Here is a 26,087-nt window from a genome sequence, read left to right as displayed (position 1 = left end):
TGGTTGCCTGGAGTGGATGGTCACACTCACTGCATTGTCCACATTTCAATTGCTTGAGCTTAACACTTACACTTGGAACAACGCTAAACGCAAGCATTTGCCAATATTTATTGTAACATAATTTGATATAAAAATATTTAATTTCCTCTGGATAATCAAACCTTCCACATATCAAACCTGAGGAAGGCAAAAGGGAGCCTGGGGGACAGGGGTAGAGAGGCTACTATACACAGCATTCGAGGTGCCCAGGGCCATATCCCGGACTCTCCTGGGGTCTAGATCCCAGGCGGCCTTCACCCTTTCACTCTCCCCCAAGTCCTGGGAGAAATGTAGGCAGCACTCAGGTGGTGGCAACAGATACATTTGACAGAAAGACTGGGAGTGGTTTTGAGGCCCTGTTAATTTTCTAAAATTGTAACTTTAGCAAAACTGCATTGTTGGTATTTAGAAAAATAAAAGCTTTAGTATGTGGTGCTGTGCCATTCTTGATTGTTGTGCAATGCTCCTGCCTGTGGGGACAGAGAGGGCAAGAGTAGGCGGACAGGCTGTTTCAGTGTACTGCCCAGAGTGGGGGAGGAGCGAGAGGTGATAGAGTAGGAGGCGAGGGCAGGAACCTGGCAGCCCTGCCCTGAGCTGCCCAGAAAGCCCTGGCTTCACCTTGGGCTGACAGGCAGCTCTAGCCTAGGCACGAGGAGCCCTTCCACCCTTCATGGCGCTCGGAGTGTTTCTTTTTACTCCTTACACCCATCCCAAGGACTTCTGTGGGGCAGGGGGGAAGACTGGGTAGGTTCGAGCTCTATGGTCAATATAATAAATTAATCAGAAGCTTTCACAAAACAAATTCCCCAGCCCCACTGAGGATGAGGGGGCCAAACACCAAGGAAAAACCACCTGACTGCTGTACGACCGGCTCTGGCCGAGCAGGAGACTCAAGGCCTCTCGTTGGCTGTTCTACAGGTTCCAAGAGCCAGTCAGTAAAGCTGGTTCTTCAGCTGGTGCAGGACACTGATCACGATCTCCCGTAGGGTCTGGTGGGGACAGCAGAGAAAGAGATGGTGCTCAGGTGAGGGCACCGAGCTACCTTAGTGACACCTGCCTGACCAGGTATGCTCTTTAGTGCACAGTAACAAAAGCCCCGGGAATCAGACGTCTGCGGTTTACTTTGCAATGCCCCCAAAACAGGATGGAAGAGTGGACAGCTAGTGATAAACATAGAAAATGTTAATGGTAGGATTTAGGTGGTAGGTATGTGAAGGTTCATTGTAAAAATCCTCTCGATGTTGCAGTATGTTTAAAGTGTCTCACAATAAAAACGATGGAAAACAAAAAAGGAAAGAATCTCAGATACAAGTTCAAGCCTCAGAAAAAGCAACCAGGTCTCAAAAGCAGAAGACTCAGTATAATACTGCACCATTACGAATGATACTGAAAAGCCCTAGGAAATGCTTTAGTAGGTCTGCGGGTGGGGGCCAGGAATTTTTTCAAAAACCACAGGTAATTCTGCTGCAAGTAATGGGGCCTTCCATACTGGGCAGCCGAGGAGTGACCAAGACGGCCGCCACATGAGCTAAAACCAAGGCCAAGCTCAGCCTCGCAGGAGTAAGTGCTCAATCATACTTGCCAAATGAAACCATTAACAGGAAAATTTGGGCCTTAGAAAGTAAAGAAGGGGGAAACGAGAGTTTTGAAAGTTGTAGTGACACCCTGACGAGACCTAAAAGCTGCTACCTGCTTCTCTGGAAATGGCCTGGGCCCCTGGGCCTGAGCAGTGACCACCGCCGCCCCGTACCTGAGGCTTACAGTGCTCCTCAATCCAGCTGAACACACAGGCCGACAGCTCTTGAAAGCTGGCCATGGAGATGGAGGCATTGAAGGACTGGAACAGGGAGTCCATGATGCCTTGAAACACGTTGAATTTCACCTGGTCGGAGACTTGGTCCTCCCCTTCGTGGGGGTTGTCCTGGTGGGCCTTCACAATCTGCTCATAGTTCCTGAAAGGAAGCAGGCCGGGGCTCAGGTACTGAGGCAGCTCTCCCAGCCCAGGACAATGATAGGGTTACCCTATGTCCCCCCAGGCAGGGGATTCCCAGAGACATTTGAGATATAGTCAACATCAGCTAGCTACTGCTTCTAGGTCAAGAATGGAGACACGTCTTCTCTAAGCTTTCTTTCATTAATCCAATAGGCTTTTCCAGAGTGTCTCCTGTGTTAGGGACTGTTGGGGTACAGAGTCCTGTCTCTAAGTAGCCACCTGAGTGAATCTTCTGATGTGGCCTTTGAAAAAAGGGGTGGGTGTGAACTGACACTGGCCTGAGCCCCCAGAAGCCTGGCTCTCCCCGTTCAACGCCCCTCTTACACTTTCATGATCTTTAGGGCCATGACGTCCTTGCGTAGAGTGGACACCTCCTCCTCCTGCTTCTTCTTCTCCTTGTGCAAAAACTGGATGTAGTCAATGGCTAGGGTGGGGGCGGGAAGAGGAGGTGAGCACAGAGGAAGTCTGAACCAGAAGGCCAAGGCTGATTCTGTTTCCCCTTTCCCCATACCCCAACGCCCCCACTACAACCCCCCCCAGGGCCAGGCTGAAAGTGGAGATGCGGCTAGCCATCTCACCGCCCCGCTGGCTCCCACCCCTCCAGTGCTCTCCCTGCCCATACTTTTCTGTAGAACGATGGCTTTGCTGAGCTTTTGGGAGCCAATGGAGAAGTCCTGCTGCTGGCAGGTGGGGACGATGGTCTGAAGGTCGTCATAGCCTCTCTGTGGAGACGCAACAGAAAAGGGTCCCTTAGCTCGGAGGGGTTAAGGCAAATTGACACGAAACTTTTCTTCCATGACACCGTTTCATGCTCACAAACTAAAAGGGGTGAGGGGCTGGAAGGAGGGAGGTATTCATGTCCAGGGACTAGACGAGCTGCCCCCAAGGCGGCTCGGGACTGATGGGGTCAGGGCCCAGTGCCTCTGGAATATGCAGGGCCCTCCAGTCACCTTGATGGCGTCCCTCCTCTTCTGTTCAGCCTGAGTGTGTGCTCGCCGCCGCCGGTCCTTGTAGGACTCCTTGTAGGACTCCTGGTGGTAATCACTGTCCTCATCATCTACGCTCAGAGTTGGGGACAGGAGAGGTCATTCTGGGGCCCAGTGAGGCCCAGCTAGTCCACCTTTCCCTAACTGGGAAGAAGAACCTGGTGCCCAGATGGCAGATGGACTTGGGAACCTAATATGATAGATGAGGTGAAAGATGGTGAGACCCTGCATCTAGCGCTAGGGCTCTAGCACCCCCATGTGGATGGCTGGAGCTTCCTGTCTCGGAAAGACACTAGAACCATGGCGTACCTGAGCCCAGCCGAGTGGGGGGAATGTTACTGCCTACCTGTGTTGGGGACAGAAGAGGCACTGGTGGAACCGATGCTATTAGCTCTGGACACTACACTCCCCTTGCGGGTGCTTTCTACAAAAAGCCCTGGAAAAGAGAGGCCCCGATCACTAAGGGGTCGCGAGGGGGGGCACTGCTGGGCCCTCAGAAACCTGTGGGCATAATGGCTCCCTGATCCTTAAATGCTGATCCCTCTCTTTCAACCCCAAAGCCAGCCATCCTGGGCCCCAGTCCTGGTAGTGCCATGTTGCAATGCTCCTGTCCCTACCGTCTGTACTGCTCCACGGGCCTACAATGATACCCGCTGGCTCACGAAGGAGCATCTGGACATGATGAGGGTGAGACAGTGACCAGCTCCAGAGCAGAGGGAACTAGGGGTCACCGCGGATGCTTCCTGCCCCTTCCCTCACTGTTTCAGGCTCAGGGACAGTGGGCTGTGGTCAGGTGTGGCTGGCAAGGCCACGCGAATCTATAAGGCTGAAGTGGGAGTGTCACTCCCGAGCTGAAGCCGATGTGGGCGGCACTTACCCGGGTCCAGGCTGTTGTCGCTGTAGGCATACTCCACCTGCGGCGCCGAAAAGGGAGAGACTCATCAGACCTCGGCCCCTGGGGGAAGCCGCTTCCATTCACTCTGCGCGTACACACACACCGCGGTGCACAGGCAATGGAGGATCCCCCTGCCCCCAGTCAAGACTGGCTAGGCCGTGGGGGTGCCACCTCTCGGCATGATCCTGCCCGCCGCAGTCCTCCCCCTCCCCCTCCCCCTCCCCAGCCCTTAACCCTGTCCCCCCACACTCGCGCACACAAGCCTCAGTCGTCTCCCCACTTTGGCACACGTGGGGGGTGAGCTGTCTTCCCTGCAGCCCCAGAGGGGGGCTTCGGGGACCGGAGGGACTCCCTCATCTTCCGGACCCCCTACGTGCACGCTCCAGACTCGCTCTCCCCCCACCGGCGTGCGCGCCCACAAGGCTTGCCTTGACCCAGGGGTCCTCCGGAGAGGCGCCGCGTTCCGTCATCTCAGACCCACAGCTCCGGAAACTAGCCACCCCGCGGGTCCCCAGCCGTGAGGAAAAGGCGAAGCGCACCCACGTGACCCAAACCCACCAACCCGTGACTGAGGGACAGGGGCGGGGCGTGTGGTGTGCGTGCGCAACCCGGAGACACTGAACCCGCTGTGGGCCGATCCTGGTGTTCCAGCCGACGCAGGTGGCCTTGGGGACGTTCTCCCTGTCGGTCCCTCCCTCCCTTGGGGTAGGCACTCAGGGGTGGCAGCGACATGAAACACATTCTATGAAATGGTGTCCCCTCAAAAGGCTTGTCCTAATAATGTCACAGATAGTTGTGCGCACGCCCACTGCCAGGCCACGACGGCTCCCGGGTACACATTTCCCCCAGGCCAGCCTGCTCGCTCACCACTTGTAGTCCTGGCCACCTCGTCCTACCTCACCGAGCTGCAGGCTCTGTGATGGCAGAAGGCCGCCTGGCTTGTTGAAGGATGGTCCTCCAACACCCAGCCTACCGTCTGGCAGTATACTTGTGGAATTAATGCTTTCAAAGAGATCACTGGCCAAGTTATGCTACTTTAGAAATAAAGAAACTGAGGAACCTAGAAAGCCTGTAACTTGTCCAAAAGCACACAGCTAGTCAGTGACAGAGCCAAAGCTGGCCTCAGGCTGGCTAGCTCCAAAGGCCATGCTCTTAGCCACTGCACTCCTCCTGGCTTCCAACTCAGGCCTGGGCCCTGCACTCGTGGTTCAAGTGTCCAGATACCCAGAGACATCGGAGCAGGAAGCAGACACCATACAGACATCACCTGGAAACATTCACCTTTAATTCTGTTACACGTTCCCGCATTTGCCCCAGCCCCAATCAGCTGTAGGTATCAGACACCTGTAGGCAAGAATGGGGTTGGAATGCCAAAGGAGCCTGCTCCCCCGTGAGCCACATCCTGTGCTGGCCCAACACCAGCAGCTAGGTAGGCTTCCTGTGTCCACCAGGCCCAGCCCTGCCCTGCCCAGCTTAGCTCAGAGCCCTCAGGCCCACGCCAGGGTGAGCATCGAGGCCCCCATTCCTCTTCACCACTGGATCTCTTGGGAGCTCCAGGGGCCAATCTGGCCCCAGAGGAAACTCCTTGTCAGTCATGGTCCTGAGGGTGTCTTGGGGATGCGCTTCTGCAGGAGGTCCCAGGCTTTCTCCACCTTTAGGCAGGCCAGAATGTTGGGAGGAAGAGAGGACCAGGTCAGGCAGGCACCCAGCGGAAACTCACTCCCCACAACCCAGCCTTTCCCTGGGCACCAACCTGGCGCTGGGTGACATGTGGCTCCCACAAGGTGCTCAGCACCACGTGGCTCTGGTCCACAAGCTGCTGCCCACTCATCTGGCTCTGCAGCCGGCTTTGAGCCGCAGCCTCACTCAGGCCATCCCTCTCCACAATTCGTCGTACAGCCTGAGTGCAGACATGACATCTGTCAGCCCACTGGCTGAGAGCAGGATGCAGTGTGCAGTGGGGATGGGGTGGCAGTGGGGTCCAAATACCTCAGTCACAGGGATGACAACGGTCCACACCTCATGCACCATGTTCTGCCAGCCGGCTTCAAGGAGCATGGCAGCATCGATCACGCACACATGCTTTCCTGTGGAGAGACCCCCACTCACTGCCAGCAGCATCCTGCCACTTGCTACCAGAGATCCAATGAAACTGTCCCTGGGAATGTGGATGGTCTGGCTTGGGATGGGGAAACTCCCAGGGGGAGCATCTGCTTAACTGTGCCCCTTGGCTGCTCCCATCATCCCTTGCACTCACCCTCAGCCACAGCCTGATCCATTTCCTCTCGGGCCAGCTTTGCGATAACTGGCCACATAATGTCCGTGAGCATCTTCAGCTGCTTCTGAGGAGGACGGAGGGAGTGGGCAGTGATTACCTCCCCTTGGTGACAGAGCCAGCTCGAGGGAGGAGGTAGTTGAGAACAGATGAATGGGAACTGGCATTCTGAGCTAGACCAGAAGTCCACTGGGTCCCAACCCCCGGGTCTAGAGCAGCTGAGAACCCTTGCAGCATTGTGTTTACCTTGTTGCCAAAAACCCGGCTGCCCAGAATCTTCCTGTTGATAATGCCATCTTTATGCAGAATATCTGGATGACAGAGATAGAGGACTGGGCAAGACCAGGCCATCTCCTCCCTTTAGCCCTCCTCTAGCCCTCTCTAGTTATTACCTGTTCCAAAGGCTTCCACCACAGGCTGGTAGGCAGGACCACCTGGGGCATAGGCCCGATGGCCCAGTTGGTCACTGTCGATGACAAAGGCCCCCAGGCCCTTCAGTCGCTGAGCTATTGAGCTCTTCCCAGAGCCACTGATGCCTGTCAGCCCAATCACGTAGAGACACAAGGGGAGCTCTGGCCTCTCCTGGGGTAGATGAGAGAGAACCCCCCAGTTACTAGGATCCTCAGGCTCATGCTTGGGGTGAACACTTCGGTCTCTACCCTCCACTATTTCCAGCCCACCCAAGCAGGGGGGGAGGGCCGGAGGACGTGCTTACATATGGCGGCCGAAGCAGGTTTCCCAGCATTCGCTGGCGGAAGTTGGAGGAGCTGACTTTGTCCTCTTCATTTTCCTTGTGGCTTAGGTCCTTCAGTTGCTGGATCTGGTACAAGACAAGCTCTTCCAGGTCCTGACGTAAAGAAAGAGGAGTGAAGAGAGGGAAGCGGTGAGATGAAGAAGGGCAAACACTTGCTCCTATCCTCCCCTACTCACTCTAGAGGTAGAGCTTGCCTCAGAGGGCAACCTGGGAACCAGTTCCTCCTTGACTCTTTCCGCCACCTTGAGCCCTCTCTTCCCTCCTCTGGGCTCATGGGACTTTCAACAGCCCCCCACAATGGCCTTCCCCGTCCCCATCCACTCCCTCTGCCGGTCTCCCTCAGGGGTTACATTCTCAAGGCGGAAGCGGTTGACGGCCATCCCCCCACGATAGGTCTCCTCGCTGACCACCAGGAACTCCAGGGAGGGGTCAGAGCCAGCAGGCCCATAGGGGTCCAGCAGGGGGATGATATCAAAAGTCAAGGAGGGCTTGATGTCCACCAGGAACTCACTCAGATGTTCCACGCGTTCTGCGTAGGGTTGGAGCAGCTCAGGGAGCAACTTGCCTGAGGAAGGAGCCCAGAACAGTGAGATCTTTTTATTGGGGAGGAAGAGTGTGGAACAGTTTGGGGAAGTGTCCCTAAGCATCCTATCTCCAGAAGGGGATGGCAGGAAGGAAGGGCTAAACTGGGAAGTGGTCTGTGATGGGAAAGCTATGAGGGGCAGGCAGCAGGCAAGGACAGTAGTCGTTGCAAGGACTGGCATGCGTGCGGAGAACTAGCAGTGCCAGCGAGCATCAGAGCCAGACAGAGACTTCCAAGAACCATGTCATCCTCCAGTCCCTTCTTACGGTCTCTGCCACTACTACCCACAGCTCACTCACCCATTTATTCCCAGGGTGTCAAACTTTAGGGTTTAAAAGTACAGATTCTTTGGCTCCACATTTGGGGGAATTCTGATTGAGTGGTGACTAGACCACACACTGAGAAGGCTGACTTTATTCACTTAACAAAACTTCCTTAGCACCAACTGAGCGTCAGGCACTGTGACATTTGGGAGAGGGTGGAAAGCAATGGATGACCCCACCCTTCCTCAATCTTGGCATTGGTGGGTGTAAGAAGTTTTGGGGGTCCTCCACCACCCTAATCCAGGGTCTCTCTCACTCACTCTTCAACAGGTCTTTGTCTGCTACTCCCACCACAAGCTGCTCCTGGGCCAGGATACACGCGACACTGAGCAATACCTTGTGGGCATTGTGCAGGCGGTCAAACGTGCCACCCACAGCCCCACGGTGGTAGCCACGCACCGGCTTCTTTGGAGATATGGGCACGGGGGAGGATGGCCTGATTGTGCAGGGTAAGGGGACAGCCAGGGGCTCCACAGACAGCTCTCCAGGTCCATAATCGGGATAGAGTAGCACTGAAGCCAGTTGCGGACAACAACTGTAACAGCTTGTGGCATAACGCTCCAGTTGTTGCTTGACCGGGTTGTACTGGCTTCCATCCAGGGTCTGAAAGTCAGTCAGCACCACCTCCGGCGGGTGGGCCAGGTTCTGGACTGAGCTGGGCACCGGAGGGGGAAAGGCGCTCTTGGTTCGGATATTGGTCAGCAGGATTCTGACGTCCAGGTGCGTGTGGACGTTGGCGCCGGCGTAGAAGTGCGTGATGAGATCGAGAACCTCAAACGTGGCCTGCACGGGGCTGGACTGGGGCTGAGCCGGGCCCTCCAGGCTCATGCCTGGCTGCAGGTGTACATAGAGCGTGTGATTCACCAGCCGGGCCGCCGAGGTCAGGATAGAGGCCAGGCGAGGGGCCAGGGAGGCCAGCGGCGTCGTCAGTACCAGGAGGCCCGACCGGAATACGGCCATGCTGCCTAGGCCTGCAGACAGTCAGGGAGACCAGGCGAGGGTGACTGAAGGGCGACGTGCCTGAGGCCGATCTCCGTACGGGGCCTTGGACCCAAGATAGGGGGCATGGAGCCAAGACTGGCACGGGGTCTCAGTGCCAATCGAGAGGAACCCGGGGGAGGGGCCGGGCTTGGTAAAAGGCGCCTCGGGGGTGTGCTCTAAGACTCGATTTCCTCATTTCTCAGACAGAGCAGTGAACTCGCTGAATCGAAATCCTGGGAGAGGAAAATGGACAGGAGCTCCTAAGTCATAGGTATGGGGGTCCAGAAACCCTGGGCTGTCTTACTAAGCTGCAACAGGGTCTTCAAGGAATCAAAGGGGGGGACTAGAGGAGGACGCTCGTGCTCGGCTCGGTCCCCTACTTACTGAGACCTCCAGGATTTTGTTCCGCTGGCACCACCGCCGAGGCTTTCCCCGGACGCGACCCGGAAACACTAGTTCAGGAACTGCGACTCCGAGCTACGGAATCCAAGGAAGGCCAAAAGTCTCAACTTCTGTTTGGAGAGGAATTGTCGCGAGATTTCTCTTAGGGTTGGGCACGTCCTATCAAGGGGCGGGGCCGAGCGCAGAAGCTTTGGAAATGGGTGAAGCTGTTTTCCTAGGTGGTACTAGTCACACAGGGGAGGACAGGCGAACTTGAAAGCCCATTTCACGATGCCCTTCAGACGCTGAGAGAAAGATTGGCTTCAGCCAGGTTTTCCAGGAGACAGCAGCAAAGGCAGCACACCTGGCTTTCTTTTTTTTTTTTTTTGACAAAGTATTTTTTTTTTAAACAGGACTTTTTTTTTTTTTTTTCCAAGTCAAGTTGTTGTCCTTTCAGTCTTAGTTGTGGAGGGCGCAGCTCAGCTCCAGGTCCGGTTGCCATTGCTAGTTGCAGGGGGCACAGCCCCACCATCCCTTGTGGGACTGCAGGAATTGAACTTGCAACCTTGTGGTTGAGAGCCCACTGGCCCATGTGGGCATCAAACCGGCAGCCTTGGGAGTTAGGAGCATGGAGCTCTAACTGCCTGAGCCACTGGGCCGGGCCTTTTTTTTTTTTTTTTTTTTAATTGGGGAATATTGGGGAACAGTGTGTTTCTCCAGAGCCCATCAACTCCTAGGTGTTGTCCTTCAGTCTAGTTGTGGAGGGCACAGCTCACTGGTCCATGTGGGAATCGAATTGGCGACCCTGTTGTTCAGAGTTCGCACTCTAACCAACTGAGCCATCCGGCAGCCCCTGACATTCTTTTTTAATAAAGTGCTGGGACGGAGGTGTTGCAGGGTAGTGCTTAAATTAGGGCTCAGCGTCCTGAAGCTCCCTCACCCCCCACCCCACCCCCTGTCTGAGGATCCTCACATAGCAGGCCACAGGACAACTCTGTCCAAGCCCTTATTTCACAAATGGGAAAATTGAGGCCCTGTATATTTCAGGAACATATAAGGGAGGTAATGACAGACACCATGTTTCATGACTCCCGTGAGATGCTGTACAAACCCCCCCTCCCCCGCCAACAAAACAAAACCAAAAAAGCAGTGATGCGCCAGTTCGCAGGAGAGAGGAAGAGGAGGAGAGCTCTACATGTGAGTTCTGTTGAGCTGCTAGAGGATGGGCTCTGTAAACAGGAAGAAAGGGGGCAAGAGTGGGAGGCGAAGGTTTACCGGGAAGCTAATGAGTGCTGGAAAAGCTGGAAAAGCTGGACTTGGTAGTCTCCGTGGGGAGGGGAAGCCAAGTTGCCATCGGGAAACATTTCAGGTAAATTGTCTATGGAGCTCTCAAAAAAGGAGGGAAATCAATATCCAAGACTCTAGTAATGTGCTGTGTTTTATTTTCCCAAACAAAATAGATGCTAACTTTCACAATTATGTGTGCTTTTTTTTTGTATTCTTAAAGAGGTCCCCCCAGAGTGTATAAGCCTCGCCCCACAGAACCTGGATCTGCCCCTGGAGTCAAGGATGGAAAGTAATATAGCCACAAAGGCCCTGAGGCCAGGCTTCTTCCAGGAGACATTTTAAGTTGGATTTTAAAGAGAGGACCGGTTTGAAGAAGCAAGCTGCAAAGACTGTCAGGAAACACCCTGAAACATCAGGACACACAGTCTCACATGCCTACACTGAGTCACAATTGGAGTAGAGCATTGAGAGGATAACTGCTAGTTGACCCTTAAGCTGGACATAGGCATTAGGAAGCTCCTCAACCCCCAACACCCATCCTTGGAATGTATGCTCTGTACACCAATCTCACAGTGTGAGCCGTCTTCAAGGACAAAGCTGTGAGAGAGCAATGTGTTGTCGAGGCCCTCTGGAAAGCATATGAAGTCACGAACTCATCCTAGAAAAAGTGCTACATCCCTCATTAGCCAGTAAACAAATAATTGTATTGGAACACGCTCCCTACTCACCTGATCTGGCCCCCAATGACTTCTTTCTTTACCCAGAGATAAAGGAAATATTGAAAGGAAAACATTTTGATGACATTCAGGACATCAAGGGTAATACGATGACAGCTCTGATGGCCATTCCAAAACTAAGAATGGCCATAGCTGAGTATCACTATGGTCACCTTAGAAGTGACCATATACTCCCCTTGAGAAGCTATGCACGCACGCCAGTGCCTAATCCACACTTCAGAGCAATTTTGGAACTCTTAGTTTTGGAATGGCCATCAGAGCTGTCATCGTATTACCCTTGATGTCCTGAATGTCATCAAAATGTTTTCCTTTCAATATTTCCTTTATCTTTGGGTAAAGAAAGAAGTCATTGGGGGCCAGATCAGGTGAGTAGGGAGCGTGTTCCAATACAATTATTTGTTTACTGGCTAAAAACTCCCTCACAGACAGTGCCGTGTAAGCTGGTGCATTGTCGTGATGCAAGAGCCATGAATTGTTGGCGAAAAGTTCAGGTCATTTTTGTCTTAACTTTTTCATGCAGCCTTTTCAGCACCTCCAAATAGCAAACTTGGTTAACTGTCCAGTTGGTACAAATTCATAATGAATAATCCCTCTGATATCAAAAAAGGTTAGCAACATCGTTTTGACTCTTGATTTGGACTGATGGAACTGTTTTGGGGGTGGAGAATTGGCTGACCTCCATTGTGCACTGTCATGAAGGGATTCAACTCCTGCTCCCCATGGCACCAGAACGCAGGACATGGTGAGGCCTAAAAGGAACACCCACAGAGCCATAGGTAGGGGAGTCATACCACTATATTCTCGATGGTGGCTGGGTTGGAGACACAGGAAGCAGGAGCCACATGACCCGCAACCTGCCGGCCACTTCTCTGCCAACCAACCTCATTTGCTAGCTGCAATCTGCGCTTGCTAGCTTAGCCACGGCAGTTATGTCAGTGGCTAATGACTAACCGGTAACAGCTGATGGCCAACTAGTCACAGCTGACGGCCTTCTACTACCCAAGCCAGCACCTTTCTACGTGAGGCCGAGAGCCTGGAAACTGCTCTCTGGGACTCTGTTCCCCCCCTACATGCACTTTGATGCTTTGTTTCAGGGTCGTATTGGTACACCCATGTTTTATCACCAGTGATAACGCAGCCCAAAACATCATCTTGCCTCTCCGAAAGGTCTTGCCTGGCAAACTGGGACTCTCCTTTGCTTTTGTTCATCGGTGAGCTCCTTCAGGACCATTTTTGAACACACCTTTCTCATGCCAAGATTTTCTTAAGATTTTCCTAACTGTGTCTCTATCGATGTTTACTTGGTCTGCTATGCTTCTCACAGTCAGCTGATGATTTTGACTCACAATTTAACGAATTTTTGCAATGTTTTCTTCAGTTCTGCTCGTTACTGGACGCCCTGACCTCTCGTCATCAGTGATGCGTTCTCTCCCCTCAGAAAAACATTTAATCCATTTGTACACAGCCGTTTTCTTCATGGCATTGTCCCCATAAACTTGGACAAACATGTCCCTGATTTCACTTTCACTGTTGCTAAGTTTAACAAGAAATTTAATGTTTGTTCATTGCTCTAATTCAAGCTCAGACATTCTAGCAACAGCACACAAAAACACACAACAATAATGAACGCCACTCAGCAAGACACCACCACATATCAACAGGAACACAGATGTGAGACACTAATATACCAAAGTTATGAAACCTTACCAAGATGTTTGTACAGTGCTGCCAATGGAAGCGCACGGTGGCAAGTTCTCGAACTTAATTGTCAGACCTCCTACGTTAAGGCCTTCATATAAACTCTTCAGAGTCTGGTGGGCTGATGGTGGAGATCAACTTGTGGCACCCAGGACAAGCCTTGTAAGTAAGTTTTCTTGCTTATTAAACCTGCCACCTACCAATCTGGAGTGGTCTGCTTCTTTCTTCCATCTCTCCTCACCCTCCATGTACGGGGGCCAGTTTCAAATTCCACCCAGGGAACTCCCCAAGTTGCAAACCAACAGTCACTTTTATTCAGTAAATGTGTATTTGGAAAGGTTCAAATCAGGAAAGTTTCTAGGCACAAGTTATTAACCAGTAAACAAAACAAAGTGCCTGCCCTCCTGGAGCTTAGATTCCTGTGTGTCTTGTGATGTGGCGCAAAGGCTATAAATAAACTTATAACAATGAAGTCAATAAGTCAATAAATAAATCTATGACACATCTAGTGGTGATAAATGCTATGGAGAAAAATAAAACAGGGTAAGGATACCGTAGCGGAGGGGAGGGAATGCTATTTTAGATTAGGGTCATTTGTGAAAACAGCGAAGACCTGAAGGCAGAGATGGAATTGGAGATGAGGGCAAGTGAACCACACAGAGGGAACAGCCAGTTCAAAGGCCCTGGGCCAGTAGGTTGGTAGAGCTGAATCAGGTGTAGGAGAATAGTGAGAGAGAAAGTCACAAAGGAGGCTTTTAGTTTATGAGGTCTGTGAAGATGGTAAGCAGGCAGTTGGAAATGTATAAGCCTGGAGTTTGTGGGAGACAAAGGAGTTGCAGATATGGGGCATTTTTTGGTGGGGGTGGTCATTGGTGTGTAACTGGTATTTGAAGTCATGGGACTGTTACCAAATCACCTCCCAAAATTCAGGTTCACGGACTCGATGCATAAGTGGGCCAAAACACTGAGACACTGGTGCTTGGAGATACAGAAAGGTTTATTCGATTTGGCCATAGCGAGAAGACAGGAGAGCAAGATCTCTCAAATCCGTCTCTCCCAAAAAGCAAAAGTAAGGAGTTTTTATGTGGCTGGGGAGTAAAGGAGGGAGAGTTTCAGGAAACTGAGAGAAATCTGTGTTTCTTGAATCCTAGATAACACTTTTTCACATCAGACTACTGGCCATCAGCCAGCAGCTGGTCTCAGCTACCTCGGAGACATTCCCTCTTGCAAAACAAACTCAAGTTCTCCTACAGACCTTGGCGTTATCTCCTTCTGCTTGACAAAGAAACACCACATCAGCGACTTATGACTACACTCCTGAGAGAAGAAAAGTTGAACAGAAAGAGCGGTTAACATGTGAACAAAGGCCTAATTAAGAATTAAATTATTTAATTCTAGCTGCCAGAAATACTAGGGGCATTAAAATCACAGGGGGCTCAGCTACAGGACTGCTGTACAGGACTCATACATTAATAAGAGAATGTATGGAAGAGAGAGTGTTCACACTGTGCCTTTCTCATCACCACATCCCCCAGGAGTGACCTTGTGAGTGTGCACACACACAAGTGCAAAGAGAGTAGGTCTCGCCCTCAGAGATGCGTGCCACCTTGGCCCTGTCCCTTTCCTGTAGCCTTCCTGGATGTCGCAAGGACTGCAGACCCATCTGGGCCAGCAGGGCAGGGACATAGGCAGGGATAGATTGGCTGAGGCGCCTTCCTGAAACTTCCCCCAGGAGCAGAAGCAGCAGGCATTCCAAAGGCCCAGAGCAGGGATGGGGACAGGTCAGGTCTGGAGATGAGGACAGGTCAGGAGGCAGCATCTCCTTCCCCCAAGGTCTCACAGAAAGCTCCAAGAGCCCCAGTAGGTTCCTTTCTATTCCCGCGTCCAGGCTCTCTGCAGCCATGCCCCTGGCCTTCTCCCTCCCCCTCTCCTTGTCCCTCCCTCAATACCATCCCCTCTGGGGCACCCCTGCCCTTTCCCTAGGCCTGCAACCTCCTCGCCTAGTTTCTATTGGTTCTCCACACCTCCTCCAGCACACAACCTGGGAGGAAGTTAGGAGATTGGCTCCACTACCCTGCAGGCCCTTTCAATGGCTCCTGCCACTCCTTCTGCCAGCTTCAGGAAGGAAAAGACAGACCACTGGGCAGACCAGCTGTGCCTGGAGCCTCAGCTAAACCTCCTGGTGAGAGGCGGCTTCTGGGTTGGTGGAGATGTCTCCGAGTTTTGTCTAGGGCTAGGGGAAAGGAGGAGGGTGAATGAGGTTGTTGTCTCTTTTTAATTCATTTGGCCTGTTTCTTCTTGACACCTCTGGCTTCAGCCTGGGAATACAATTACAATACTAAGAATACCATTAGTGGTAATAACAATAGCTGTGTCTGCTATTAAGACCTCTATCCCAGCACTTTCAGGCATTATCTCAATTAATCCTTACAATTCATGACATAGCGATTATAACCATTTTACAGATAAGAAAACAGACTCAGAGAGGGTAAGGACCTTGCATGAGGTCTCGACCAATGTGGGCCAAGTCACAAACTGACTCTATCCCCATCCAAATGCCTGACTTCTACTGGGGCAGGAAAGAGCGGTGGGCTTCAGGCTAGACCCTGGCTAGCTCTTCCCTCTTTCTGGGAGGTTTCACGGAGGTGTAACCGGGATAACAAGGTCTTTCCTGATCGCCCACCTGCTGCAACCGTCCAGGGCAGTGCAGTCAGGAGCCCCGCCCTCGATCCCCCAGAACCGCACACCCCCGGGACGCGCAAAGGAGAGAGAGGGAGACTGTGAGGAACCAAGTCTTTATTGCGGGGCAGAGGGAGGAGCACCCAGCTCTGGGCCCCCCAGTGCTCCGGCTCCCGCCTCTGTCTGGGCGCCCTCCGGACCCTCGGCTGCCTCGTCGCCGAACACTGCGCGGTGCATGGCGGCGACGTAGCTGCAGCCGCTGGGGTCGGCCAGGCGCAGCCGTGCCAGGGGCAGGAAGCGCTCGCAGCTGAAGTAGCGCAGGGCCGGCGGCGAGGCACGGAGAGCGGTGAGGAAGACCTGCGGTAGAGGTTGGAGACACGCTGGCGGGGGCTGGGCGCAAGGACTCCAGGGCCGCCCCGGCTCACCGAGCCCTGCCTGGCGCCCACCTCTGTCACCTCCTCCGGGTCCTGCGCCGCCTTGCGGAAGACCTGCTCGAAGTGGCGCTGGTAGCGGGAGAAGAGGTCACGGGTCTGAGCGTCCACGCCGTCCAGCGCTGCGCCGGGGCCGTTCTGCACCTTCTCCTGGAAGGCAGTGTGCACCGGGCCGCACTCGATGAGGCTCACGCTGCAATCCCGAGAGTGGCGAGTGGGTGGAGGCCGTTAAGAGTAGGCTCACCTCACTCCCTGTGCGGTCCCTAGCCTGGCCCCCACCGGAGAGGGAGGGCGTAACGGGCGGCAGGTGCTTAGGTTAACCAGAAAGCTTGAAAAGCAGTGTACTGCCAGAAAAGCGCTCCCACATCATTTGATGGTGAGAGACTCTGGCAACAGGTACAGCTGTGTGACCTTGGGCCAGTTACCTAACCTCTCTGAGCCTGAGCTTCCCAATAACAATACCGACAACTCACCGCTCGTCGCACTTGTGCCATGGGCCCTGTACAGTGCCTGGCACACAACAAATGTGAGCTGCAGTAGAGAGGGGCCAGGGAGAACGCCTGGGGACAACTCCAACAAGACAGGTATGGGTGTTCCCAAAGTCAGGGTTCAGAGGGTTCCAGGGACTGGGCGGTGACTCACTGGACCCCGAAGGGCGGCAGCAGAACTGCCAGACTCTCGCATAAACCTTCGATCGCGAACTTGCTGGCGCAGTAAACAGCGTTGAAAGGCATCCCTTTGAGGGGAGATGAAGCTGCTGAGGCGCGGATCTGCTGGGAGCCCGCCGTGCCGCAGCAGCCCCGTGCCAGTCTCACCAGGCCCCGCCTTTTCCACTCACCCATCAAGCCTCCCATGCTCCCGGTCACCAATATGTGTCCAGAGCCGCGGCGCTTCATGTCTGGCAGGAAGGCCTGAAGCATGCGCACGGTCCCTACCACGTTCACATCCAGCACCGAGTGCATGGCGTCTGCCGAAAGCGCCTCCAGCGGCCCGAGCAGACCCCGGCCCGCGTTGCACACTGAGGGGAGAGGCCCAACCCCACCTGCCTCAGGTACCACCCTCTCCCATGCTGGACCCCTCTTGTTCCCTGGGACTCGGGACACCTTGGTTTGGACACAGGGTGGGGAAGGGTCCTGCATATGTGTTTCAGGGAGGCTCACCCAGCACATCCACGCGTCCCTCAGTCACACGTGCCCGCGCTGCAGCCACAGAATCTGCATCCTGCACGTCTAGCTGCAATGTCTCCAGGGAGCCAGGAGGGCACCCTCGGGACCGCGCAGCCTCCCACAATGGGCCCTGCGTGCTCAGGTCCCGGAGTGTGGCATACACTGGAGGTTGGGGGAGAGGATGAGGGTCTGCTTACCTTACCTAGGTCCACTTGGACCAGCGGCTGCTCCCTTCTCCCCATCCCAGTCCCCTCCTGTACCTTTGAAGCTCCTGGATGGATCAGATGCCAGACGCAGGGCCAGGTGCAGGCCGATACCCGAGGAGCAGCCGGTGATGAGCACCACTGTGCGGTCCATGGAGACGTGTGTGGAAGAGGCTCTGGGAGTTCTAGGCTCTAGTCTCTGAACTAGATATCACCTACTTTGCCCCGCCCCTCCCTGCCCGCGAGGGTCCCCACCCCTTATTGTGTCTTCAGCACCACATCAAGGCTGAACACTCCAGAGGTCCCTGGTCTGCTCTCCCCACCCTGCTCTAGGTAAAGGCAGAGGTAAGGCCACTGCTTGGAATACCTTTCTTTAGTTGCTGGTCAGAGGGAGGGCGAAGCTTTGAAAGCAGGTGTGGGCTTCCATGTGGGCACTGAATGGCCTGGGCAGATTTTCTCATGGTCATGCCTGTGTCCCACAGGGACGATTATAGTTTCCAAAGTTTGCTGCTGAGGGTATGAAATGCATTCTCAGTTCAAAGATCAGAGGTCAGTATTAAAAATGGGAGACTAAGGCAAGAGGGCAGGGAGAACTGGTCCCACACCAGTGTCCATGCTATAGCCCTGAGTCCTTCCGGGCATCGTGCCAGTGACATTTTGACAGACAGGCCCAGGTGATTCGTTAGTTTATTAAGTTGTATTAAAACAGTACTTTGATCCCAAATTTGGCGTGATGAAGGAGGGCAGCTCACTTCCCTCCAAATTTCCTAGCCCTGATTCTACCGGCAGGTCTTGAATTCCTTCGTCCAGATCTGGAGCCCTCCAGTGGTGCTGGCCCAGCTCCAGGCCCCGGGACCTGCCCAGGCCTGGAGTTTGGGGAGAACATGGCCCAGGGGTGGGTAATTTGTCACAAAGAGCCAGCCACCCACCGGGGGTAATATTTGAGGAAGAGTTTCTTGGCTAAGTCCACGGTGTCACCTCGGGGCTGGTTAGGATACCTCCGTGTGCTGAGGACAAAGGTCTGCTCCAGTTGGAAGGCATTCTTGTCAAACTGGTGCTGTTGGAAGGGGATGCCTTGGACCAGACTCTCAACCAGCATCTCCAAGAAGAGCTGCCAGCGGGGGGTGTAGTAGTTGGCTACTAGTCCTGCCAGCTGCTTGTTGGCATAGTCGAGAATGTTGCCCTCTGGCCCCCAAAGGGTCAGCTGGTAGAGGCTGTTCTGTTCATAGAAATGGGCCTCGGCCTCACTGACCGCTGCTGCCCGGGCCTCCTCCAGCCAGCTGCCCAGCAGGAAGCGGCTATCACTAGCCAGTATGTTGTCCAGTGAGGGCAGCAGCTCGTAGGCCAGGATGCCTGCTGCCCTCAACAAGGGAACCAACTCCTTGTTCAGGTAGGCAGTCCTCACCTCCTCATAGTACAAGCTGACCAGCTCCTGGACTGCCTGGCGAGTGATGTCCACCAGGTCATAGCGGAAGGCTGGGCTGGTGGCCAGGGTGGGGGTGGTTGTTAGCAGCAACCGCCAGGCCTCAAATACATCTGATCGGTTGTACCAGACAGTGGTAACCATCTGTAGGGACGGCCGCCTGACCAGTGGGCTGTGATTGTGGCCACGGCAGTCCTCACCGGAGCAGTTGTAGACACTCCTGAGAAGTAGCCTCCATGCTGCCTCTGCATCCCCGTGGGAGACCCCATACCGCCGGGCTGCAAAGCTGCTCACCCAGGCTCCCAAATCTGTCACTGGGTCCTTCCGCCAGCCCAACTCGGCCATGAGGGCGTAGACCACTTCGTTCTGGCCAATGCCTTCAGGTGCCATGCCTGTGCCTACCATGGTGGAGTTGGGGAAGAGACGGGCAGCCAAGGGGCCTTGGTTCACGGCCTCCAGGGCCCCGAAAAGGCCATGGTTTCCCCCGAAGTTATGCAGCATGCACCAGATGAAGGGCTGGCCCTGGAAGGAGGCTGTGCGGATGTACACGGGCTGGCTCTCTGCAAACAGGTCCAGGACCAAGAGGCGGCCGCGGGGTACTGCTCCAAGCACAGCCTTTACCTGGGCAGGCCCCCAGAACTGGGGCTGGTGCTGGAACAGCCAGCCTTGGAGCAGCCACGTGGCATCAGGGTCCACTGTGGTCGGGGGACAGAAAAGAGGGATGATGAGAGGGGATGGCGCCAGGAGAACATTCACCCCACTCTACAGATGAGGAAACAGAGGTCCAGAGAAGTTAAATGACTCTATCCCAGGATACCTCTTTCCCCTGTACATCTCAACCACCAGGGCATTTCATTACACATACCCTTCCCATCTCCTCCTGCCCCTAACTGGGAGCTCCATGAAAGTTATTTTCCCTGAAAATAAGACTGGGTCTTATACCATATTTCCCCCAAAATTAGACAGGGTCTTATATTAATTTTTGCTCCAAAAGATGCATTAGGGCATATTTCAGGGGATGTCTTATCTTTTCATGTACAATAATTTACATTTATTCAAATACAGTCATGTCATCTTCTGGAACATCGTCATAACGTACTAAATATGTCCATCTGGCTGACAATCTTAACTGCGGCTTATTTTGGGGTAGGTCTTATTTTCGGGCAAACAAGGTACCAAGCTTTATGGAGCATCAGAATCACCCAGAGGGCTGGTTAAAACATACATTACTGGGCCCTGCACTGGTCATTCTGATTCAGAAGGTGGGGGAGGGAAGGAGAGGAGGCTGCATTTGCAAATCTGACAGGCTCTGGGCTGATGCTGCAGGTCCAGGATCAGACCCGGAGCAGCTGCTCAAGGAAGCTGGAGCCAATCTATTCCCTTCTTGACTGACACAGAAGCCTCCGACCGAGCCACTCCTCATCTGGCTCCTCCGTGTAAGTGGCAAGAAGGAGCAGTGGGTTCACATTTGTGTACCAGGAAGAGCACCTACCAGATTTGGGCACATCCCCTAGTCTCTGGCATGTGCTATGTACCTCAGCACGGAGGTTGAGACCAAATGAGATATTTTTTATAGCTGGCCCTTAATGACACTTGACTCTGGGCCGGGCATCATTCTACTTATAAGCCCCATTTTACAGATGAAGCAACTCAGGAACTGGGAGGGAGGTAACTTGTAAATCATACAGGCAGGAAGTGGCAGTGCCAGGGTTTGAGCAGGTTGTCTGGTTCCAGAGCTCACCTCTCAATCAGTGATTAAATGAGATTATGTGTGTGTACAAGTGCTTGGTAAACCATAAGGAGCTATGTGTCACGGTGAGTATTACTACTCCCAGTCCGTTCTCCTAGCCCCATCGCCCTGAGGGTCCAGGGGATTCCTTTCCCTACCTCCCCCTGGCACCGAACCTGTGATCATGGCCTGGTAGACAGCAGCAGTGGCTGCGGCGAGGTAGGAGGGCTCCGAGGATGGGGGCTGCATCTCGTTGAAAGTGTCAGCCCCGTATATGTGATCTGTGCCGAACTCTTTGGTGAGCTCCCGCAGGAAGAGGCTCCCCACGATAGGGAATAGGGGGTCTTCCGGAGCCAGGAGGAAGGAGCAGGAGTAGGAGCAGTTGAAGTGCCCCCAGCTGCCCAGCTGGGTAATGTTGGCCTGAGGGAACACCCTAGTTGGGGGAGGACAGTCCAGGCATTTACTGGAGGCTGACACAGTATGCATCGCTAGCCTCATTAACTGATCTGCAATTCCTGGAACTCATCCTGGTCTCTCATGCCGCCATGCCTTTGCACATACTGTGCCCTGGGCCTAGAGTCCTTTCCTCCTCACTCCCCGCTTATCCAGCCGCTTACTCCTTGATGTCTTTTAAGTTTCACCTAGTCTGCAAAGCTTTTGCCGTCTCTCCCCTCCCACTGGCTGAAATAAGCAACACACATTTTTCAAGGTCTGGCCTAGTACTGCCTCTGCTCTGAACCTTTGCTGCCCCTCTCCTCCAGGCAGAAATGACCTTGACAGAGAAGTAGGCTGGGCCCAAACATATTCCCGCCCTGTCACTGTATTATAGCTCCCTGCCAACCTCCCTCTCACAGAGCCTGATCTGGCAGCCCCAGACAGCCCGACAAACATTCACTGAATGTATGCATGAGGCTCCCGCCACCCAGTCAGAGAGATGAAGGGGTGGCCAGTGAGGCCAGCAGCACTGTGCTAAGCACTGTGAGAATGGTGGGAGCCAGGTGCTCAGGGGCATGAAGGTAATAACAAATGTTGGGGGGGCCCAGCAAGGCTTCCTGAAGAAGGGGAGATCTCAGCTGGTCCTTGAAGAATTTTCCCAGTCACAAGAGAGGATAAGTGGAACAGATGAGCAGGAATGTCAGAGGAGACCAGTGTACACCTACTACCACTCATAAGAGCTGCCAGTTGCTAAGACTCTGTGAGTGACAAGCCACGTATATTTTACAAGTGAGGAAATGGAGACACAGGGCAGTCACATAATCTGTCCAAGGTCACATGGTTAATGGGTAGCAGAGCCAGGAATCAAGCCAGGGCCTACATCTAGAGCTTATCATGTCTTGCGGGGGAAAATAAATTCCCTCTCTGGGTTGAATGGGAGCTGAGGGGGAGGAACCTCACCTGGTGATAGCCTTGGGGACATGCCCTGCGAATGCAGGCAACACGGGGACCATGCCAAAGGAGCGCATCCGGTCCAGGATCCGATGCTGGGAGAAATGGGAGGGAAACCTGGTGAGCATGGCCCGTGGTGGGAGGCCCTCACTCCCCCAGAGCACACAGAGTCCCCAGGGTCCAGTTTAGAGCCCTGAGACTGGCCAAATACCACCCTCCTGAGCCCATGACTGTCCAGCACCAATTCTGCCCCTTCCCTTCCCCAGCCTTTTACCTGCAGGTAAAGCTGCTTGAGGTGCCAGGAGCGTGACAGGGGACCACCCCAGGTGTGCAGGTTGCCCATGCGTTCCCAGGCCAGGAAGGCAGGACCAGTGAAGTACTCATCGATCTCTGACTGGGTCAGGCCCAAGGCCAGGTATACCTGAGGAGGAAGGTGATCCCCGTACATGTAAATACGTTCATCTCGTCATTGATTCATTCAACGTTCGCTCATCTCTGTGGTATGCCCTACACTTGCTAAGACAAAATGCGACCCCTGCTTGCAAGGGGCTCACAGTCCAGGAGAAACAGATCTGTGAATAGGTAAGGTAACTAATACGTCACCCTTGTCATCCAGGTGAGGTGAGGAATAAAGGGGCTCTGCCCAAAATGGGGAAGGAGACTTGGCTTCATAGAGCAAGGCTGGCTAGAGCGATGGGTGAAGACAGCTCTGGGGAGAGCTTAAGCAGCCCCAGGTGCAGCCAGAGCCCTCAGGGCCCAGGGATGGAAACTCCCAGGCCTGGCAAAGACTGAAGGCAATGGGACACTCCAGAGTGTGTTACTAGAAAGTCTGCATTTCAAAAAGGACAATCTGGTGGAACTTGGAAAGCCAGGAGTCCTGTTCAGAGGCTTTTGTGGGGGTCCAGGAAGAGGAGGCAAGAGCCTGAACTAGGGCCATAACTCAGGATGGAAATGATGAGGCAGATGGCGAGCTCCTAAGATAGAATCTGTAGAAGCAGCAGAGTGACCGGAGGAAGGGTGGGGAGAAAGGGGAGTCCCAGATACAAAGTGTTTACAGTGGGGTCCTGGGGTCCAGCCCTCCGTAAGTGCTCCTACATGTTTGTCTCAGCAGTGGAAACCTGTTTCCAAAGGGCTGGAGCCCTTATTCTCTGTGTGCCAGACACTGTGCTGATGCAGGGCTTGGGGAACACCTGAGGTGGCCCAGGTGGTGGGTGGACACGCACCCTCTGCCAGATGGTCTCCTGTCCACTCCAGGCCAGCGCCAGGTTGATGCCATTCAGTGCCATCCAGTCGATCTCCTGCTCCCAGCGGGCCCAGTCCCACCACACGAAGGAGTAGCTTTGCGTGCACACGTTCTGGTAATATCGGTACCTGTGGGTAGGGGCATAAGCTAGGGTGTGTGCCTTGGGGCAAAGAAGATGTCCCCCACCCTAAGAGGCCATCATTCTGGGAGAGCTCAGAGGGCAGCCTGACCCCAGATCTAGCCCAGAGGGGAGGGATTCCAAACGTGGCCACCCCCGCAGCTTCACTGGGGAATCCACCCCAGAGGGACATAAGACTCAGGTCTTGAGCTTCCGAGGTACCCACCCACCTGCCCCCAGCACCCCTCCAGGGTGGCAGACATTTGAGACCATATTCCATTCAACTCTTCTACAGCCCCTAGGCTGTGCAGTGTTTAAGTGCTATATGGCAAAGTTGGTCCTATCTTGGAAGGGGGAACACGTCACCTCCATGCAGTGGGACAAGTGCTAGAACAGAAGCCTGAGAGGGAGGGGTGTCATTCCTCCGTAAGCATGTTTAAAGAGAGGGTGGGGAAGGAAAGAAACAGCCATCACTAATTATGCATCACAAATTCTCCTCCCATCACCGTGTAAATCCTCACAACCAACACTGCATGGTAGATGTCATTATTTCCATTTTTCACAAGAGCCAACTGAGGCTCTGAGAGGCTAAGTGACTTGCTCAAGGACACACAGCTTTTAGAAGCTCAGGAACAGAGTGCAGAAATGAAATGTAGCCACTATAGTCAAGCTGCAAAATGACTAAAATCAAGTAGGTTAAGGCACAAGGAAAAGATTCTATTCTTAATTATGCTGGGAACTTCAAGTTTTGAAATTTCCCGTCCTGCCAATGTCTGCCTATAGATCAAACATCCAGATAACCTTCTGATTACCCCCGAAGGACTGAGGAAAGAATGGTCACCATCAAGACCACAGATTACCATCTCAGACCAATCCAGAGGCTAAGAATGCAGGACTGATTCTTCTCAGGAATGTACCTTTGATTGTAAGAACTTTTCTTTCTTCTGCAGAATACTCTGGGTATTGCCCAGTTGTGTCTCCGGTTTATAATCCCTAAGACCCTTGAATAAATCTTTATCATTTATTTCTAGCCAAAGCCTCCGGAGTTTTTGAGTTAGCTGGACAAGAACCAGAATCTGAAGCCAGAATTGTGCGACCCTATGGCCGGCGCTTCCTACCAAACAAGCGCTGGGGTGGGTAGGGCGGGGACTTCAGCGAGGTGTGGGCGCCCGGGTTGGGGGGGCGGTGTGGGGGGGCTTGTGGCGGGAGGCAGCTGCAGGGGAGCCGACAGGCGGTCCCGCCGGTACCTGTTAGGCGTTGCCTCGGTCAGCTCCTCGGGCAAGGCGGGCAGCGGCTGCGGCAAGCGCAGCTGAGAGCCTGACCAGGCCACGTGGCAGCCGCAGAAGTCGCGCAGGTAGCGGTGCAGCCCCGCGGCAGCGGCCACGCCCGTGGAGCCGAGCACCTGCACCCGCGCCCCCGCACCCCCGCCACTCAAGCGGTAGGTGTCCAGACCGGACTCGGCCGCCAGGGAGCGCTCTACCGATACCGAGAAGGCAGCCGCTGGCCCGGGCCCCAGAAGCCGGGTCAGCAGCGCCCGCACGGCCTCCGCCTCGTGGGCCTCGTCCCCGGCCGAGCTCCCCGCCAAGGCCAGAAGCAGGAACCCCAAAGCAGCAGGCACCGCTACCACCTCCATGGTCCAGCGGTCCCAGCCCCGCAGCGGCCCTGCAGGAAACAAACTCGGGTCTCGGGACTAGGGGGCGGGACAGCCCGGGTCCAATCACCTGCGGGCTTCAGATCACGTGGACATGAAGATTAAAGCACCCGCGGGGGCCGGTGAGCCTAGCTTCCGGGTCCCAGATCGAGGCCCTAAGGTTGTCTTCTGACAGCACGTGGTGCGGGAGCGCATGACCCCAGTAACATCAGAAGTCTAGGGCCGCATGTGACCCGTTATACCTTCACAAGTGCTTGCTGGTACAACGCGCTTTCAGACACAAATCACTTTCCTTCCATCCAACCACCCCAAAAATATTTATTTGGAGTTTATTTTGTACCAGGCACTGCCACCACTCTCTGGAGGAGACCTCGAACCAAATACTTAGGTAGGTTTACGTTATAGCTGAGATGCTGTGAAGAAATACAAGGGCACCCAGCCTGAAGCCTCCAAAAGGAAGTGACATTTAATCTGAATTAAATTGATTGACTAGGAGAAGAGGCAGGGGAGGCATTCAAGGTTGAGAAAATGTCTATATGAAGACCCGGGAGGGGTAAGGAAAGAGCTGGGCAGATTTGAGAAACTAAAGGATCACACACAAAGTTGGAGGGGCATGGGGCATGTGAACCTGGATTGGCCCTGGGGTAGGGCTAGTGGACATGTTAAGGTCTTGCCATTGGATCCTTAAGGGGCAGCAGCAGTAACAGTCGCAGCACAGGACTTATTTTCATTTTACATAATGGGAAACTGAGGGCCAGAGAAAGGAAGTGTCTTGGACAACTTCAATACCAGTAGGAGAGCAGGTTTGGGACTAGAATCTAGGCAACCAGCTTCAAGACCACTGTTCTTGCCACTATTCCCTGAGTGCTGCAAGCTGTCAGGGTGCCTCTCCTGGCACGGAGGGGTTGAGTGGGGCTTTGTGGTGGGCCCTTTAGAAAGGCTATTTTCTAAAAGGATTCTGAGTTCTTTTGGAAGCAGGTGTAGATTTTTCCAGATTGTTAGGCCTGAGAGAAACTGCTTAGAGACAGGGAAGGGGTCAGAGGTCAGAGAAGGGTTGCCAATCCAGAGAATTCAGACCCTGGATTGAAAGAGAACATGGGAGTCCACTGAACTTGCCCAGCTCCCC

General features: G+C 53.9%; 4 protein-coding genes across 10 annotated transcripts; all 4 read right to left on the bottom strand.

Moving 5' to 3' along the window:
- Positions 1–84: 84 nt before the first annotated feature.
- On the bottom strand, positions 85–4,485 carry MLX (MAX dimerization protein MLX). 2 transcript variants are annotated; one of them, XM_033090930.1, is made up of 8 exons: positions 4,342–4,485; positions 3,896–3,932; positions 3,365–3,454; positions 2,983–3,089; positions 2,655–2,754; positions 2,357–2,456; positions 1,790–1,991; positions 85–1,028 (listed from the first exon to the last, which is right to left on the bottom strand). In XM_033090930.1, the coding sequence occupies exons 1-8, from the start codon at positions 4,381–4,383 to the stop codon at positions 972–974; spliced, it is 735 nt and encodes a 244-aa protein (XP_032946821.1). In that variant the 5' UTR covers positions 4,384–4,485; the 3' UTR covers positions 85–971. The 2 variants fall into 2 exon arrangements, with proteins under 2 accessions (XP_032946821.1, XP_032946822.1); XM_033090931.1 differs by lacking the exon at positions 3,365–3,454 and having other exon boundaries at positions 4,342–4,483.
- Positions 4,486–5,176: 691 nt separating this feature from the next.
- Positions 5,177–9,332, bottom strand: COASY (Coenzyme A synthase). Of its 5 annotated transcripts, none has more exons than XM_033091323.1 (10): positions 9,214–9,332; positions 8,109–8,819; positions 7,293–7,507; positions 6,904–7,035; positions 6,581–6,770; positions 6,435–6,520; positions 6,171–6,255; positions 5,903–6,000; positions 5,667–5,813; positions 5,177–5,565 (listed from the first exon to the last, which is right to left on the bottom strand). In XM_033091323.1, the coding sequence occupies exons 2-10, from the start codon at positions 8,806–8,808 to the stop codon at positions 5,506–5,508; spliced, it is 1,713 nt and encodes a 570-aa protein (XP_032947214.1). In that variant the 5' UTR covers positions 8,809–8,819; positions 9,214–9,332; the 3' UTR covers positions 5,177–5,505. The 5 variants fall into 5 exon arrangements, with proteins under 5 accessions (XP_032947214.1, XP_032947216.1, XP_032947213.1 ...); XM_033091325.1 differs by having other exon boundaries at positions 6,435–6,499; XM_033091322.1 differs by having other exon boundaries at positions 8,109–9,062; positions 9,214–9,331.
- A 6,365-nt stretch (positions 9,333–15,697) lies between these two features.
- On the bottom strand, positions 15,698–17,899 carry HSD17B1 (hydroxysteroid 17-beta dehydrogenase 1). 2 transcript variants are annotated; one of them, XM_033089782.1, is made up of 6 exons: positions 17,779–17,899; positions 17,469–17,552; positions 17,203–17,370; positions 16,685–17,060; positions 16,058–16,235; positions 15,698–15,968 (listed from the first exon to the last, which is right to left on the bottom strand). In XM_033089782.1, the coding sequence occupies exons 1-6, from the start codon at positions 17,876–17,878 to the stop codon at positions 15,729–15,731; spliced, it is 1,146 nt and encodes a 381-aa protein (XP_032945673.1). In that variant the 5' UTR covers positions 17,879–17,899; the 3' UTR covers positions 15,698–15,728. The 2 variants fall into 2 exon arrangements, with proteins under 2 accessions (XP_032945673.1, XP_032945674.1); XM_033089783.1 differs by lacking the exon at positions 17,779–17,899 and having other exon boundaries at positions 16,685–16,778; positions 16,881–17,060; positions 17,469–17,767.
- Positions 17,900–17,949: 50 nt separating this feature from the next.
- NAGLU (N-acetyl-alpha-glucosaminidase) lies at positions 17,950–25,021 on the bottom strand. Its single transcript, XM_033089781.1, has 6 exons — positions 24,558–25,021; positions 23,173–23,320; positions 22,224–22,370; positions 21,959–22,044; positions 20,740–20,996; positions 17,950–19,529 (listed from the first exon to the last, which is right to left on the bottom strand). Exons 1-6 carry the CDS (start codon positions 24,941–24,943, stop codon positions 18,319–18,321), a joined length of 2,235 nt encoding a protein of 744 aa, XP_032945672.1. The 5' UTR covers positions 24,944–25,021; the 3' UTR covers positions 17,950–18,318.
- Positions 25,022–26,087: the final 1,066 nt, after the last annotated feature.

This window comes from Rhinolophus ferrumequinum, chromosome 21 (assembly GCF_004115265.2).
Source record: "Rhinolophus ferrumequinum isolate MPI-CBG mRhiFer1 chromosome 21, mRhiFer1_v1.p, whole genome shotgun sequence".
NCBI lineage: Eukaryota > Metazoa > Chordata > Mammalia > Chiroptera > Rhinolophidae > Rhinolophus > Rhinolophus ferrumequinum.
This window is presented reverse-complemented; position numbering and strand designations above follow the sequence as displayed.